Here is a 17,242-nt window from a genome sequence, read left to right as displayed (position 1 = left end):
CTCATGATTAAGAACTAGCTCAGAACTGCACAACTTCATGGAAACTGAATAACTGGCTCTTGAATGTTGACTGGATAAAAAAATGAAATGAAGGGAGAAATAAAGATGTTTTTCAAAACCAACAAGAATGAAGACACAACATACCAGAATCTCTGGGACACATTTAAAGCAGTGTCTAGAAGTAAATTTATAGCAATAGATGAGAAGCAAGAAAAGATCTAAAATTGACACCTTATCATCACAATTGAAAGAGCTAGAGGAGGAAGATCAAAAAAACTCAAAAGCTATCAGAAGACAAGAAATAACTAAGATCAGAGCAGAACTGAAGGAGATAGAGACACAAAAAATGCTTCAAAAAAAAAATCAATAAATCCAGGAGCTGGTTTTTTGAAAAGATCAACAAAATAGACTGCTAGCCAGATTAATTAAAAAAAAAAAAATCTAATAGATTCCATAAAAAACAACAAAGGGGATATCACCACAGATTCCACAGCGATACAAACCACCATCAGAGATTACTACAAACAACTCTATGCACACAAACCAGTAAACCTGGAAGAAATGGATAAATTCCTGGACACTTGCACCCTCCCATGCCTAAACCAGGAAGAAGTTGAAACCCTGAATAGACCAATAACAAGGGCAGAAGTTGAGGCAGCAATTAATAGCCTATCAACCAAAAAAAGCCCAGGTCCAGATGGGTTCACAGCCAAATTCTACCAGAACCACTCCTTCTGAAACTATTCCAAACAATCCAAAAAGACGGAATCCTTCCCAAATCATTTTATGAAACCAACATCATCCTGATACCAAAACTCGGCAGAGAATCAACAAATAAAGAAAACTTTAGGCCAATATCCATGATGAACATAGATGCAAAAATCTTCAATAAAATACTGGCAGCTGATTACAACAGCACATCAAAAAGCTTATCCATCACGATCAAGTAGGCTTCATCCTGGGGATGCAAGGCTGGTTCCTCATACACAAGTCTGTAAATGTAATTCACCACATAAACAGAACCAAAGACAGAAACCACGATTATCTCAATAGATGCAGAGAAGGCCTTTGACAAAATTCAACAGCGCTTTATGCCAAAAACTCTCCATAAAATAGATATCGATGGAATGTATCTCAAAATAATAAAAGCTATTTATGGCAAACCCATAGACAATATCATACTGAACGGGCAAAAACTGGAAGAATTCCCTTTGAAATGTGGCACTAGACAAGGATGCCCTCTTTCACCACTCCTATTCAATATAGTACTGGAAGTTCTAGCCAGAGCAATCAGGCAAGAAAAAGAAATAAAGGGTATTCAAATAGGAAAGGAGGAAGCCAAATTGTCTCTATTTGCAGATGACCTGATAGTATACCTAGAAGACCCCATCGCCTCAGCCCAAAAACTCCTGAAACTGATAAGCAACTTCAGCAAAGTCTCAGGATATAAAATCAATGTGCAAAAATCACAAGCATTCCTATACACCAATAACAGACTTAAAGAGAGCCAAATCAAGAATGAACTGCCATTCACAATTGCTGCAAAGGGAATAAAATACCTAGGAATACAACTAACCAAGGATGTAAGGGACCTCTTCAGGGAGAACTACAAACCACTGCTCAAGGAAATAAGGGAGGACACAAACAGATGGAGAAAAATTCCATGTTTGTGGTTAGGAAGAATCAATATTGTGAAAATGGTCATACTGCCCACAGTAATTTGTAGATTCAACGCTATCCCCATCAAGCTACCTTTAAGCCTCTTCACAGAACTGGAAAAAAACACCTTAAAATTCATATGGAACCAAAAGAGAGCCTGCATAGCCAAGACAATTCTAAGCAAAAAGAACACAGCAGGAGGCATCACACTACCTGACTTCAAACTATACTACAAGGCTACAGTAATCAAAACAGCATGGTACCAGTACCAAAACAGAGATACAGGCCAATGGACCAGAACAGAGGCCTTATAGGCAACACCACACATCTGCAACCATCTGATCTTTGACAAACCTGACAAAAGCAATGGGGAAAGGATTCCCTGTTTAATAAATGGTTTTGGGAAAACTGGCTAGCCATGTACAGAAAGCAGAAACTGGACCCCTTCCTGACACCTTACACTGAAATTAACTCCAGATGGATTAAAGACTTAAACATAAGGCCTTAAACCATAAAAACCCTAAAAGAAAACCTAGGCAAAACCATTCAGGACATAGGCATAGGCAAGGACTTCATGACTAAAACACCAAAAGCATTGGCAACAAAGGCCAAAATAGACAAATGGGATCTAATTAAACTCCAGAGCTCTGTACAGCAAAAGAAACAATCATCAGAGTCAAACGGCAATCAACAGAATGGGAAAAAATTTTTGCAATCTGCCCATCTGACAAAGGGCTAATATCCAGAATCTACAAACAACTAAAACAGATATACAAGAAAAACAAATAAACCCATTCAAAAGTGGGTGAAGGACATGAATAGACATTTTTCAAAAGAAGACATTTATGAGGCCAAAACATATGAAAAAATGCTCATCATCACTGGTCATTACAGAAATGCAAATCAAAACCACATTGAGATACCATCTCATCCCAGTTAGAATGGCGATCATTAAAAATCTGGAGACAACAGATGCTGGAGAGGATGTGGAGAAACAGGAACACTTTTACACTGCTGGTGGGAGTATAAATTAGTTCAACCATTGTGGAAGATAGTGTGGCGATTCCTCAAGGACCTAGAAATAGAAATTCCATTTGACCCAGCAATCCCATTACTGGGTCTATATCCAAAGGATTATAAATCATTCTGTTATAAAGACACATGCACACGTATGTTCATTGCAGCACTGTTTACAATAGCAAAGACCTGGAACCAACCCAAATGCCCATCGATTATAGACTGGACAAGGAAAATGTGACACATATACACCATGGAATACTATGCAACCATAAAAAATGATGAGTTCGTGTCCTTTGTAGGGACATGGATGAATCTGGAAACCATCATTCTCAGCAAACTGACACAAGAACAGAAAAACACCACATGTTCTCACTCATAGGCAGGTGTTGAACAATGAGAACACGTGAACACAGGGAGGGGAGCATCACACACTGGAGTCTGTTGTGGGGGACTAGGGGAGGGACAGTGAGGGGTAGGGAGACTGGGGAGGGATAACATGGGGAGAAATGCCAGATATAGGTGACAGAGGGATGGAGGCAGTAAACCACATTGCCATGTATGTACCCATGCGACAATCCTGCATGTGTTGCACATGTACCCGAGACCCTAAAGAGCAATAAACAAAATTTAAAAAAAGAAAAATAAAAATAATATTGCCATCATGTTACATTGTATTATTTTATATCAATTACTTAGAGTTGGAATATTGAAAGGCTGACAGTTTTAATTTCTAGCCCATAATTCAGTGACAAGTTATGGAAAAATGAAAATCAACATGTATATTTTAATAAATGTGTAATCTGCAAAGATCACAGATATTTGCTTTAGGATTTATTCATTCAGCATTTATGTACTTAGACAATCAGTGTGTGAGATATTGTGCATGGTGCTGGGGAGTTCACAGACTAGTAAGAGAGGCGTGTATCCACGTATATACATATACTAGCACCTACAACTGTAAGACAAAGTGAGAAACAGTAAAATAGTAATAAGAAGAGTTGTCTACAAAATGCTATGAGAACCAAGGAAGGGCTACATTCCTGCCTGGAAGGAAAAGGAAACAGAGAAGGTGAATTTTCTGGAAATGAAAGCAAGTAAAAACAAAATTTAAAAGCCCTTTCATTTATAAAATAAGGTAGTTGTAAAATAAATGTGTATAGTTACACTAGCTTTTAGTTGAATCAAAAAAAGTTATTCTGTTGGAATGCAATTGCAAGTGTATATGAAAGTGAAGAAACGTTTGATGTGTACACATGTTGGCCAATTTAGTATCATTTCAAGGAATAAACATCATATATATACAGCTTGGCGCAGTGGTTCACACCTGTAATCTCAGGACTTCAGGAGGCCAAAGTGGACAGCTGAGGTCAGGAGTTCAAGACCAGCCTGGCCAACATGATGAAACCCCATGTCTACAAAAACATACAAAAATTAGCCAGGAGGGGTGTGCATGCCTGTAATCCAGCTACACGGGAGGCTGAGGCACGAGAATCACTTGAACTCAGGAGGCAGGGGTTGCAGTGAACCAAGATAGCACCACTGCATTCTAACCTGGGTGGCAGAGTGCAACTCCATCTCAAAAAAAGAGAAAATGTTATATATAAAATCAGCTTAGCTAATACTGAATGTAGGAAAAAGAAAGGACTAAAATAACGTAAGACAAAGTGATGGTGTTTTGTTTTCCAAGATCCTCTAAAAACACATCATGAAACTCAAGGATTTAGTGTCAGACTTGGCTCTCAGCTTCTCCCTCGGCATCTGGGATAGAACTAGTTTCCCGAGGTTTCCAATTCTTGTCCCACTGAATGCGAATGCCATCAGGCTCTCGCAAGCCTATGAGTCTTTGGTTAATGTGCATAACTATACTTTTTTTTGTTGTTATTACAGACTGAACTCTATTGATGTGAAGTATCAGATGTGGAAGCTGGGAGTTGTTTTCACTGACAACGTAAGCCTACTTCATTACCACAAAAGAAAATGCACTGTGATTAGATAAGTCTGCGGCAGTTCTGCAGATGGAAGGATGGTTATTTAGAAAATTTTTCAAATACCAATTCACTTTATACAGACCAGATCTGGAGAGAGAACCATAGAAGATATGATTAACCAGCCCATCTTTCATTCCATTTCTTTCAATAGCTGAGAGATTAAAATGAAAATATATTTACACCAGAGAAAAACTGAGATGCAGGTTTGCGAGTACGTTCATTCAGGTCTTAATTGGCAATGGCATCATACCTCAGTCTTGTAGGTATTAAAAAGAAACCCCTAAATAATTCTAAAGGAACATTAATTGTGCTAAATTTAGGTTTCCCCCAAATTAAGTACATTAAATTATGGAGTTCTTTTTTTTCCTTTTTTATTAATTATTTTACCAAAGAGCCTTTGAAAACTAAATATGGGTCCCTAATATGTATCCAAATATAAATGGAAAAAAATTACCTATTACTAAAAGCCACAAGGTGTCTCAAGATTTCCCTCTTTAATTTTAGCACTGACTTTTATAGTTAACATTAGTTCTATTCTCCTATTTAGAAGCCTATGGCAGCCCCAAATTCTCCTGCCTATATCCTTACCCCTTCCCTCATCCAGCCATGGGCACAGAACTCTGGGTATCTTAGGAGTATTCTCTAAGAGTTCAAAATCATGTTGTGCAAGAATCTTTTAGAACCATAAACGATTAATCACTATCATACAACTAATTTCTCATCCAAATGGAAGCAAATCCCCTGAAGAACAAGAGGGCAACCTCAACTTTGGCTCCAGTTGGCGTTTTCCATTCAAGTGGCCAGTCCATCTTAAGTTCTGCCTGCTAAGCTCAATCTTCCATGCCGCAATATCTGCACAGCCACTTCAGCCCAGATGCGGCTTATCCATAATATTTATCTTGCTATGTCGTTTTTTTGTCCTCTAGTTAATTTGGGCATGGATAGATCCAGGACAGAGTCTTTCTTCAGACAGCTTTCTGCTACCTTAGTGGGCTTTTATCTACCTGCAATTTTTTGGCTTCTGTTTGGCCAATCATCTCTCAACATGTATCCATTCTTCAACATTACTGTGTCTCTCTGAAACACAGACATGCTCAACACACTTGTTGAACTTACTGTTTCATCTGGTGAAATTCAGAATTCCTAAATTTAAATTTTAGATAACCAGAAAATAGTATTTGGCCTAAGTATGTTCCAAATTACTTCATGGGACATTAAAACTAAACTAAAAATCATTTATTCTTTATCTCTGATTCAGATTTAACTGTGTGGCATATGTGTAGAATCTACACATGCACCTTTGGCCCAGCTTGTCACTTAGGTTCTTCCTCATCTTCTGCCCATGAAGTTGCCTTTTCCTTAGTCTTTGCATTTCTTAATCCTCATTGGATACCTTCATCTGAATGTCCCAAGGCAAACTTCTTGGGACATTCAGACGGAGGTATCTTCCTTCATCTGATCAAGTCATCTTCCTTCTCCTCTGCTCCTCCCCACCAAATCTAGTCTTCAGTCTACAGTTTTCTCTGTTACTATTTTTGTTTTTACTACCTAAGAAGAACAAATTATTCTAAATTTTTCATATGGACTCCTCCTCCTCTTCTAAATTATTCACATGGACTCCTCCTCTTCTTTCTCCCTCCAATGCATGTATCTGATTATTTGCTGAATCTTGGTCCTGTATGTGTCCTCTAATTCATTCTTCCTTCCATCCTTACCAGTTTAGCTGTTTTTTTTTTTTTTTTTTGCTCTGGTGACCTCACCCTGAGGCTTGTCCAGTAGTCTTCTAATTTAATGGCTGCACCACTTACAGTGATTTTGGACAATAGTTTAACCGGAGCAAGCTCACTTCCTCATATATAAATTGGGGTTAAACATGCCTATTCATCAGAGATCTTGCTAAAATAAAAAAAGACCATGTGTGCAAATATATTGAACACTGACCAGCACTTCGTAGGTACTCCAGAAATTTTCCTAAAATGTCATTTTCACAAACCATGATCCTTCTTACAGTACTGCAGTGGCACTCAAGTTCCTTTGGGATACACAGATGTCCTTTGGCTCGCCCTCGAGCCTCTGCAGCACTGCCATACTTTCCCGGCTTGATCTTGCAAAAGAGGAACCCACCACTCAAGCCAAATTTTCCTTCCCAAGCAAACTGCATACTCTTATCTCAGTGTGCTTTTTAAAAAATGCTATTTTCTTTTCTGCCACTTGACCTCTAGCTTCAGTTCTACGTGGTCCTTGAAATCCCTTTACTAGCTTAGCTTCCTCTTTCTGTTCTCTGTGAAAGATTAAGACATATTACAGTCAAAATGAGGGTGTCTACCCCTTCCCCAAATGGGCAGTTTCTGACTCCACTAGCAAAATGGGCCGTATGCCGCAGAGACTGGAGTCCCACAAGGAACAGCAGCCACTGTGTTTTTGTTCCACTTACGGTCCTCCCCAAAAGGTACATTCATTTTCCAGCCTATGTGAATAATCACATTAATTATAATCCAGGAGACTTCTACAACAGTCCCAGTTGTACTATAGCTTTCAGTGACACCACATAATTGGGTTTCAACTAGACTTAATGTGACTCATGTAAAGTGAGATGCTTGGTTAATAAAACGCTTCATGTAATCTCATAACTAGTAGGTCTCCGTAAACACTGATTTAGTGAGTGAATAAATCAAAAGGAAAGAAAAGGAGGGAGGGAAAATTGTTCTTTGCTGGCTGTAGAGCAAGGGTTCTTCTGTACTGGGGAACAGTTTTATCTCCTAAGTGACCTTTGGCAATGAACATCTGGAGACATTTTTGGTTGTCATACTCGGGGGAGAGGTGGGGTCAGTGCTACTGGCATCTAGTTGATGCTGCTTGCCATCCTACCGTGCACAGAACAGCACCCATAATAAAGGATCATCTGATCCAAAGTATCAGTAGCGCTGGGTTGAGAAAGCCTGCCGCCGCCAAGTAAGAAGTCAATAAATGTTTCTCCATCGGAGGATAAATAAGAACAATTACAGTTCCTAAAACACTTTAAAACAGTGTTTTCAAGGAGAATGACACTGACCATTTCAGAACAAACTAGGTATAAATAAAATGCACAAAGAACAAACTGATACAGCTAACTAGAATCATAAAAATGGACAGTGTACGAAGATGAAGTAACTGGAGTAATTGTAATAGAGTGAAATCAGAGTTGCTTTCTAATTTTTTGTAATTGACAAATAATTGTACATATTCATGGGGTACCTTGTGATGTTTTGATAAATATAAAGTGGGGGCTGCAGTGGCTCAGGCAGGTTGTCCTGGCGCATGTGGAGGGGAGGCTAGGAGTTCAAGGCTAGCCCAAGCAACATAGATAACCCCTCATCCATTAAAAAAAAAAAATTAGGCCGGGTGCAGTGGCTCACACCTGTAATCCCAGTACTTTGGAGGACTGAGAAGGGTGGATCACAAGGTCAGGAGTTCAAGACTAGCCTGGCCAGGATGGTGAAACCCCATCTCTACTAAAAATACAAAAAAAAAAAAAAAAAAAGAGCAGGGCATGGTGGCATGTGCCTGTAGTCCCAGCTACACGGGAGGCTGGGGCCGAGAATTGCTTGAACGTGGGAGGCAGAGGTTGCAGTGAGCCAAGATTGCACCACTGCACTCCAGCCTGGGCAATAGAGCAAGACCCCATCTCAAAAAAAAAATATATACACACACACACACACACACACACACAGAGAGAAAGTAATCACATCAGGGTAATTAGCATGTGCATTATCTTAACATTTATCATTTCCTTATGTTGGGAACTTTTAATATCCTCCTCCTAGCTATTTGAAGCTATATATTATTGTGATCTGCAGTCATCCTACAGTGGTATAGAACCCTAGGACTTATTTTTCCCATCTACCTATCACCTTGTAGCCCTATTCCTCCCGCTCCTTGTTCTCCCAGTCTCTAGTGTCCTCTCTCCTACTTTTTACTTCCGTGAGTTTAAGTGTTTAAGCTTCCACGTGTGAGTAAGAACATGCAGAGTTTAACTTTCTGTTCCTGGCTCATTAACATATAGCAATAGTCGCGCCTGCTGTTTCTGACACGTTTTCCCCCTTTTGTCTTAACAGTCCTTCCTCTACCTGGCCTGGTATATGACGATGTCCATTCTTGGTCACTACAACAACTTTTTTTTTGCCGCTCACCTTCTCGACATTGCTATGGGATTCAAGACATTAAGAACCATCTTGTCCTCAGTAACTCACAATGGCAAACAGGTAACAGCTTATCTTTCTTCCCCTTGCAGAAAATAAAAAAGCAACACATCAAACAAACATAAAATCCTCCCTCAAATGACGATGTCCAGTTTGAAAGATTTCTTTGAAGGGAGGGTCTCCTAGAGCTATCCTCAAGTCTTGGCTTGACTTTGGTTAAATTAATAGAAAATAATAAAAGTACATACCTTACCAGATTTTTGTGAAAACGAAATAAAAACAAATGTACATGCCTTAACACAACCCCTGGCACATATTAAACACTCAGGAACTTAGTTATTATTTTGTTCCTAGTACAGTGTTTGCTCCATTTGCTATTATGGGGAACTAAAATATGTTACAGGATCCTTCATTGTAAAATATGAGATGCTGCATTTTAATGTAATATTTTTAAGCTGGATGTTCATGTACTCTTTACTTTTAACTTGAGCAAAAAGGATGATGTTTCATATTTGAGAAGGTCATGCTGACTTGGAAGAAAACTGGTCTAGGTCCAGAAAATGCACTTATGTTCTAATGGAACCCATTTGTAATGTTAAAACTTTCCGTTATCCTGAAACGTATCACAGAAGGATGCATTTATTAATTCATTTGCTATTTTTCAAGTGTCCACTGGGTGGTAACACATTCCATGTTCGTTTTTTGGATTAACAGAATCCTTACGTTTTAAAGTAACTGCCTCTCTAAAAGCCTTGAACTGGGTCCACAGTTAAGTCCACATTATTTCTATCAGTTTTCTAAATATCAGCACGATTCTTATATATGTCACTTTAGATTCTGAGTATGACTGTGATGTGCACAGCAAGTCATGGGGCCAGTGACAAAAGTCCATTTATTCATCAGTCAGTCAGTAAGTTGTGTTTGAGTTCCCAGTATATGTCAAGAACTAGAGATGCCAAATCTATGTGTGTGTCTCCATAAGAGGTCTGGCACTGCTTTCAGTTTCTGAATTTGTGGGGTTTATTTCTTTTTGAGGTGTCAAATTTTTTGCTGTTGTTTTTGTTTTCATTTTAAGACGGAGTCTTGCTCTGTCACCCAGGCTGGAGTGCAGTGGTGCAATCTCGGGTCACAGCAACCTCCACCTCCTGGGTTCAAGTGATTCTCCTGCCTCAGCCTCCCACGTAGCAAGGATTATAGGCGCCTGACGCCACACCCAGCTAATTTTTCTATTTTTAGTAGAGACAGTGTTTCACGGTGTTGGCCAGGCTGGTCTCAAACTCCTGACCTCAGGTGATTCGCCTGCCTTGGCCTCCCAAAGTGCTGGGATTACAGGTGTGAGCCATCCTGCCTGGCCTCAAATTTTCATTTGCAGAAATATGTAGAGCTTTATAGTCCTAACAGGTAAAACACACAGAAATTTACAGTGGCTTTGTACTTCATTTATAGCAATGAATTAAACCCTCTGTCAAGAGAACATATTTTCTCCAGATAATTATAAAGTGACTTGGTAAAGACTTAATCAGCATAGGCTTATAGTTAAGACCATACTGATGTTTTGTAATCAGAGAAAGAACACATAAAGACAACGCATGTTAGCATGGTAGCATTTCTGTGATGTAACCAGAAATACATTTTCACCAACTTGGTGAAAAGCCACATTCATTCTATCAAAAGTACTATACAATTCTATCATATACATATATCTGTCAAAAAATTAAAGTATAATTTGGAATTAAAAACAGATTACCTAGAGCTGAAAGACCTTTCAAACGGAGACTTTAATTATAGATTGAGAAAAATAGTGTTGGTCATTAGCTGTGGCGTTTTTCACTTTGGTCATTATTTACAAAGCAAGATTTCTCAGTTTTAAAAAAAATATTTATCGTATACATTATTACTGGTTATGTGTCCCCAGATTTCAGGAGCAATACAAATTTCTATTCAGTTTTAGGATATGATTGAAAATAAAAAAATAATTTACAGTCATATCAAAAACAAAGTATGTTTTATTAAGAAAGTAAATTATTTATAGAAAATAGTCCTCACAGAATCGTGTGAACCCGGGAGGCGGAGGTTGCATTGAGTCAAGATCATGCCACTGCACTCCCACCTGGGTGACACAGCGAGACTCCGTCTCAAAAAAATATATATATATAGAAAGAAAGAAAATAGGTCTTGTAAACGTTTCTTGTAAAACGAAGAAAGCACTTATTATCTATACTCTGCAGTAGCTGATTAAGTAGTCAAATTTTGCATAAAATAGTCTGATAACTTGATAAAGAGAATATGAAAATGAATGTCTGCACCGGGGGCGGGAAATAAGTTACGGATCTCATTAGCTTCTAGTAAACACAGCTGTGTTCTCACTAGCGCACTCCCCACCCACGTAGATGTCATATATGTCAATCGTATGTCCTCTATTTCTAATGACTGTTCCATGTCACGTTGCTTTCCAGCTCGTGTTAACTGTTGGCTTATTAGCTGTTGTTGTGTACCTATATACTGTGGTGGCGTTCAATTTCTTCCGAAAATTCTACAATAAAAGTGAGGACGGTGATACGCCGGATATGAAATGTGACGATATGCTAACAGTAAGTTCATAATCTTTGATCTCTTCTGAATGAAAAATCCTCCTGCTTCTGCAATTTAAGAAATTGTGTATTTGTTCTCTAACAGCGCACAACAGAAAATAGTCTAAACAATAGGAAGCTGCATAGCTCTTTAAAGAGTCGGCAGTTTTCATTTTCAGCAGAACGTCAAGCACCTTTTCTGTCACTTTTCCATACGTGCTGCACAGCCTAATTAATTGAATTGTTGAGTAATGTAGTTAGAACTCAAAGGAGTAATGTCATCGCTTTAGCCTGTTGTAATGTCATCGCATAGCCCGAGACAGCAGGTAAAATTATTTCCCAGAGAACATTTGGAAGCCTTAGATTTTTGTTCACCTTAATGACTTTAACTGAAATTACTAAATTTCAAAAATATCTCTCTTCATGGAACTACTAGTTTTTTCTTTTATATTGAGTATCTTGGCTTAAATGTCTTTTTTGGTCTTGGTTTTCAAGAAGCAGCAGCTGTTAAAGCTTTCATAGTGCCGTGACTGTAACATTGACAAATGGGAAGTTCTCATACATGAGATCTTAGATCAGGAAGGGTAGCATGAGACAAAATACGTATCACTAGCTGGAAAGAGCTTCTCATTCAATAAGCTGCTTACCAAAATACCTACATAATTAGTGTTGGGGATGTAGGGATAGAAGCTGACATAGTGATACATGAATTACTCTAGAAAAAAATAGCCCAAAAGAGCGATGAGAGACATTGACCAGTGTTACAAAGACTAATAATTAAGATAGTTTTATACTAAAGAAGGACAAAGCAGTGGGACAGAATTGTTCAGAAAGAGATGCAAATACTCATGGAAATTAAAAGATGATGCAGGTGGCTTTTGAAGTAATGAAATTAAAAGTAACTTAAGACATGGCATTGGTACCATGGACAAGCAGTTTGGGGGAAAATAAAAATGAATACAAACCTTGCTTTTTCATTAAAAATAAATTCTGAATTGAGCATATTTCAATGAAATAAGAAGGAACAATAACAAGACAGAATTTGATGCCTTAAATGTAGTAATACTCATTTTTACACGGAGAAGTGTCTGACTATGACATAAAACCCAGGATCCATGAAAGCATAAACATTGTTTGAAAAAAGAATAACTATAAACAAAGTCCTAAAGACAAATGATAAACTGGGAAAAATATAGTTAACACCATAAGAAAGGGCCAGTCTCCTGAATCTACCAAGTCCTTATCATGTCAATATGGAGAAGCAAGCCAACAGGAAAACAAGCAAATCACATGACCAGACAATTCACAGGAAAATTAACTTAGTGGGCTTGTCAATTTGAAAAGATGCATAGCCTCCGTTAAAGTGAAAGAAATGCAAATTACGGCCAGCACTTTGGGAGGCTGAGACGGGTGGATCACGAGGTCACCAGTTCAAGACCAGCCTGGCCAAGATGGTGAAACCTCCGTCTCTACAAAAATACAAAAAAATTAGCTAGGTGTGCTGCTGGTAATCCTAACTGCTTGGGAGGCTGAATCAGAGAATTGTTTGAACCTGGGAGGTGGAGCTGCAGTGAGCCAAGATCGCACCACTGCACTCCAGCCTGGGTGACAGAGCAAGACTCCATCCGAAAAAAAGAAAAGAAAGAAATGCAGATTAAAACAGTGGAAAAACAACTTTTTCCCTTGTTTTCCCTTGTGAATACTTTGCAAAGTATTCACGTTTGTTAAAACTCGTAGTTGGTGAACTGATGGGAATATCAGCACTTTGGTGACTCTGGTTAGGAATTTGAACTGACAACCATTTTAGAGAAGTTTTGTGATTTGTCCAATTTTTAAGTATATATATCCTTTGACAATTAATTCCACTGCTAGTAATTTACCAGAGTAATTAATTCAGAGGCTTAAAGCCTCTAAATGTTCAAGGACATTAGCTGCCCTCACAAGCTAGAAATTATCTAAATGATCGTCAGTAGTGTCCTGATTAAATCAATTATAATAAATCCATAACAAATATGCATCTGTTCAAAATGAGAGAAATTCATATATACAGATATGGAGAGACATACAAATTACATAATTGAGGAGAGACATACAAATTACATTTTAATTATGGTTAGCTTAAAAAAAAAAACAAGATCCTGATCAGTATTATGATAGGATCCAAATTGTGTGATATTATATATACATATATGTGTGTACACACACACACACACACACACACACACACAATAATTCACATTTTTGATAGGCTAGAATACGCATAACATTTTTCTGGAGAGATTTATTCATGGACACTGAACAAGGCTTCCTCCAGGGGTAGGACCACAGATCACAGAAGAAAGAAAATTGTATGCTTTTCATTTTATAGACTTTAGCCCTGTCTGAATTATTGATAATTTCTTTTTATCATTTTTTTTTTATTTTTAAAAGCCTAAAACAGTTTTCTCCCCACCATGTTATAAAAGATAATCTGCTGGCCTGTAATCCCAGCACTTTGGGAGCTTGAGGCAAGCGGATTACAAGATCAGGAGTTCGAGATCAGCCTGACCAACATGATGAAACTCCATCTCTACTGAAAATACAAAAATTAGCTGGGAATAGTAGCAGTTGCCTGTAATCTCAGCTGCTTGGGAGACTGAGGCAGGAGAATTGCTTGAACATGGTTGAGGTTGTGTTGAGCTGAGATCATGCCACTGCACTGCCCGGGTGACAGGGCAAGACTCCGTCTCAAAAAATAAATAAATAAAAAGATAATCTGCCTTCTGTTCTTCTCCAGATTAGTATAACTACATACAGGGACGGTCTCCTAGCAGGGAGGAAAGAGCAGGACATACAGGTAGTGACATGCGGGAATTAAAGGACAGAGGCTCAGCAGAGCTCTGCTGAAACCCCATGTTACACTTTGATCCACCGCCTCTTCTTGAACCCTTTATTTATAGCCCGAGTTTCTTATCTGTGTCAAGACATTTTTCTGTGTTTAAAATTTTACCATAAATGATCATTAATATAGAGTTGCCAGTCCTTCTTCTCCTTTAAACAAATATTCTTTTATTTACTAATTGAGAGATCTTCAGACAAGATTGTCATTCTTTAGCTTTTCAATATTAGGCATTTTTGTTCTCTTCCCGACTTCCTTTTTTAATTAAAAAAAAAAAAAAAACTTGAGAATAAAGAACTCTCAAATGAATTGCAGGTTATTTTTAAATTGGGGATACCTAATAGCTTGTTAACATAAAAATTAATATTCACTTTTCATAGGTCAAGATTAATTTTCGAAAGCTTGGAACAAAAGGGATGCTTTTGATGGAGAATGCAGCGGAGAAAAAGCTTTCAACTCATCAGTCCATACATAGTTGGCAGCAGAGCAAATCATATTGTTCATATGAAAATCATTTATAACTTTCAACATTTCCTGTCATTCCTGCCGTTCTGAGATGTTTCACATAGGACTTTGTGACTTCCATGTGCTAGTGACCTATTTGGAAGACACAGAGTGTCAGAGCTGAAAGGACTCTGATGTTCATGGCTATTCATCCAGAGTTAATTCCTTCACTGGGAGAAAATGCCATCCCAGTTACAAATGCACAGTCTTGTAACATAGATTATTTATTTATCCAGTGCTTACATAGCACGTGGATATAAATGAGATTGTGCCAGGTATTGTCTCAAGAGCTTTACAAATACTAACTCATTAGTCTCCTGATAACTTTTTGCTGTAGGTTGGCACTGCTATTGTGGAGATTGGTCAAGGTGGTGGGAAAAATTATAGGGAAGATGGAAATCTTCCTGGAAGGCTAGAAGATTTTGCAAACGCTTCAGGAAAGGGTTATGGCTGAAGGCGGCCTAATTCTCTTACCTTGAGCTAATGGCAAAGGGCAGGTGAGGAGGGAGCGCAAAGGAATTTGTCTAGATAAGTTTACCTATTTCTCTGGAAACAAACCTTGGATCACCTGTGTGCAGAAGTGCCCCCTACTTGGGGCATCCATAGTGTTAATTACCCACAAATGATGTTCGCTCTAGGCCTTTGTCATTAAATCTCTACTAAATAAATGTGAGGGCCTCTGGCTTATTGGGGCTGTACTATCTTGTCAGCTGTGCTAAGCCTTGTGGTCCCCTAGCCGCGCTCACAGGCAAAAGCTCCTGTGTCTGCATACTCCATTCATCCGTCGCTCAGCCAGAGTCTGCAGGACAGACTCGGCATGGTATCATTCCCATTTTACAGATGAGGAAACTGAGCTATCAAGAGGTTGAGTAACTTGTTGTAATTCACACAGGATGAGGTTACACTCTTCAACCATTACTCTATGTTATACTAACTCACAGACAGTAATTTCATTAATGCTTATGTTATTAATTTTAGTGATATTTTTATACCAGGCATTTGTTAAGGATCAGGCTTGAGTAAGTACAGTCCCTGTCCTCATGGAACCTGCATGGTAAGCACCTTTCTAGAATTTCTGCAAAGCTCATTCTTTTTTCTAAGAGCTTCCAAGGAAAAAGAATGCCCCAGAAATTCCAGAAGTTTCGGGAAACCTTGTGGATCACTATTCCTATTGTATACAGAATATGTAACATACTATACAAAAAATAGTGAATTCACCATCACTACTCAAATATTGCAATGGAGAAGTTTCTTTACATGGCTACTAGACAGGGAAATAAAAATAACTTTTTAATGTCACATCATACTAGAGTGGAAGATACTGATGTGGACACAGATCAAGTGCCTAATATTTCCGATCCATTTGTCCTCATAAGTTGGCATGACTGAGATGCAATCCTTCCCTTCGGTACTCTTCTCTGATTAATTGCTGGACAAATAATTCACACACCTTGCCTGGAGCTTCTTCCCCGATGGCCTTTCTGTCACCCCCCTGATTTGGCCCACCTGCCCGCTTCTTAAAACCATCTCCTATCCTTCCTTTTGCCGCTTTTCTCGCACCACAGAGAAAAATTTATAATGCTTTTCTTTTTTTAACTTACAGCAACTGTAAGAAAACTGGATGTAGTGCAGTAAGACTGACCCATTACTATTGACAACACTCCATTAGTCACTGACATGCAACTTATCTCCTCCTCCCACACCTATTCATTCATTCCAGACCTAGGGCTGAGGATGGTCAAAGATCCTTCATCTCTTCTCCCATGTGCTGCCTTTAATATCAACCATGATCAGAGCCTCTCTACCCTGTGACCCTGAAGGAGGAGGGGATTGGGAGGCCAGGAAAGGCTACAAGGGACAAGGGAGGTGCAGAAGGTCCCAACAGCAGGTACACTGCCTATAGTGACTTCCAGGAAATTCACTTGTAGGACCAACACCTGACAAAATTTATAAATCTCACTATCTCCCAGCCTCAGGGCAGAAAGTTTACTTAGGTCATTTATTCCTAAAGGGTAGGATGCTCAGAGAATTGCTAAAAATGAATTGAAAATCAGAATGATTTCAGACAGTGAAGTTCAGTGACCTATGTCAGGTAGTAAGAACAACACGTGACTTGAGCTCCCCCTTTTATACCGTAGCAAGACCCTGGCAACACCCTGGTCTCTCCTATTATTATGCAGTCGTCATAGCGGACCCCGTTCAGGTTGTAATCACAGTATCCTTAGATGACTGCATTCTGAACCTCACTCTCAATAGGCATTTCCATTACTTTTGTTAGTTTTGCTTAGAAACACAACTGCCTTCACCTGGTTGATTTTGCCCAGTTTCGTGGGGCATGAATACAGAAGACAGGGAAATTTACATGCCAGTGAGGAAATACGGCCTGTTGATATTTTGAATTATGGACTTAACTAGGGCCTAGATTTTGTTCAGTTTCAGGGATTT

At 38.7% G+C, this 17,242-nt stretch overlaps 1 protein-coding gene across 23 annotated transcripts in view; it reads left to right on the top strand.

Annotated features, from left to right (window-relative positions):
* Positions 1-17,242, top strand: part of RYR2 (ryanodine receptor 2) — a 781,807-nt gene that overhangs the window by 749,946 nt on the left and 14,619 nt on the right. For 20 of the 23 annotated variants that reach the window (XM_035280524.3, XM_035280523.3, XM_054248004.2 and 17 more), the window contains 3 exons: positions 4,567-4,627; positions 8,762-8,908; positions 11,302-11,436. In XM_035280524.3, the coding sequence (XP_035136415.2) occupies positions 4,567-4,627; positions 8,762-8,908; positions 11,302-11,436 (343 nt within the window). Of the gene's footprint in view, positions 1-4,566; positions 4,628-8,761; positions 8,909-11,301; positions 11,437-14,673; positions 16,101-17,242 lie in introns of those variants that run through there. The other 3 variants (XM_078357278.1, XM_078357277.1, XM_078357276.1) reach the window with 1 other exon arrangement.

The sequence above is a fragment of the Callithrix jacchus genome, chromosome 19, assembly GCF_049354715.1.
Source record: "Callithrix jacchus isolate 240 chromosome 19, calJac240_pri, whole genome shotgun sequence".
Lineage (NCBI taxonomy): Eukaryota > Metazoa > Chordata > Mammalia > Primates > Cebidae > Callithrix > Callithrix jacchus.
Note: the sequence above shows the minus strand (reverse complement) of the source record. Positions and strands in the feature narration are given on the sequence as shown.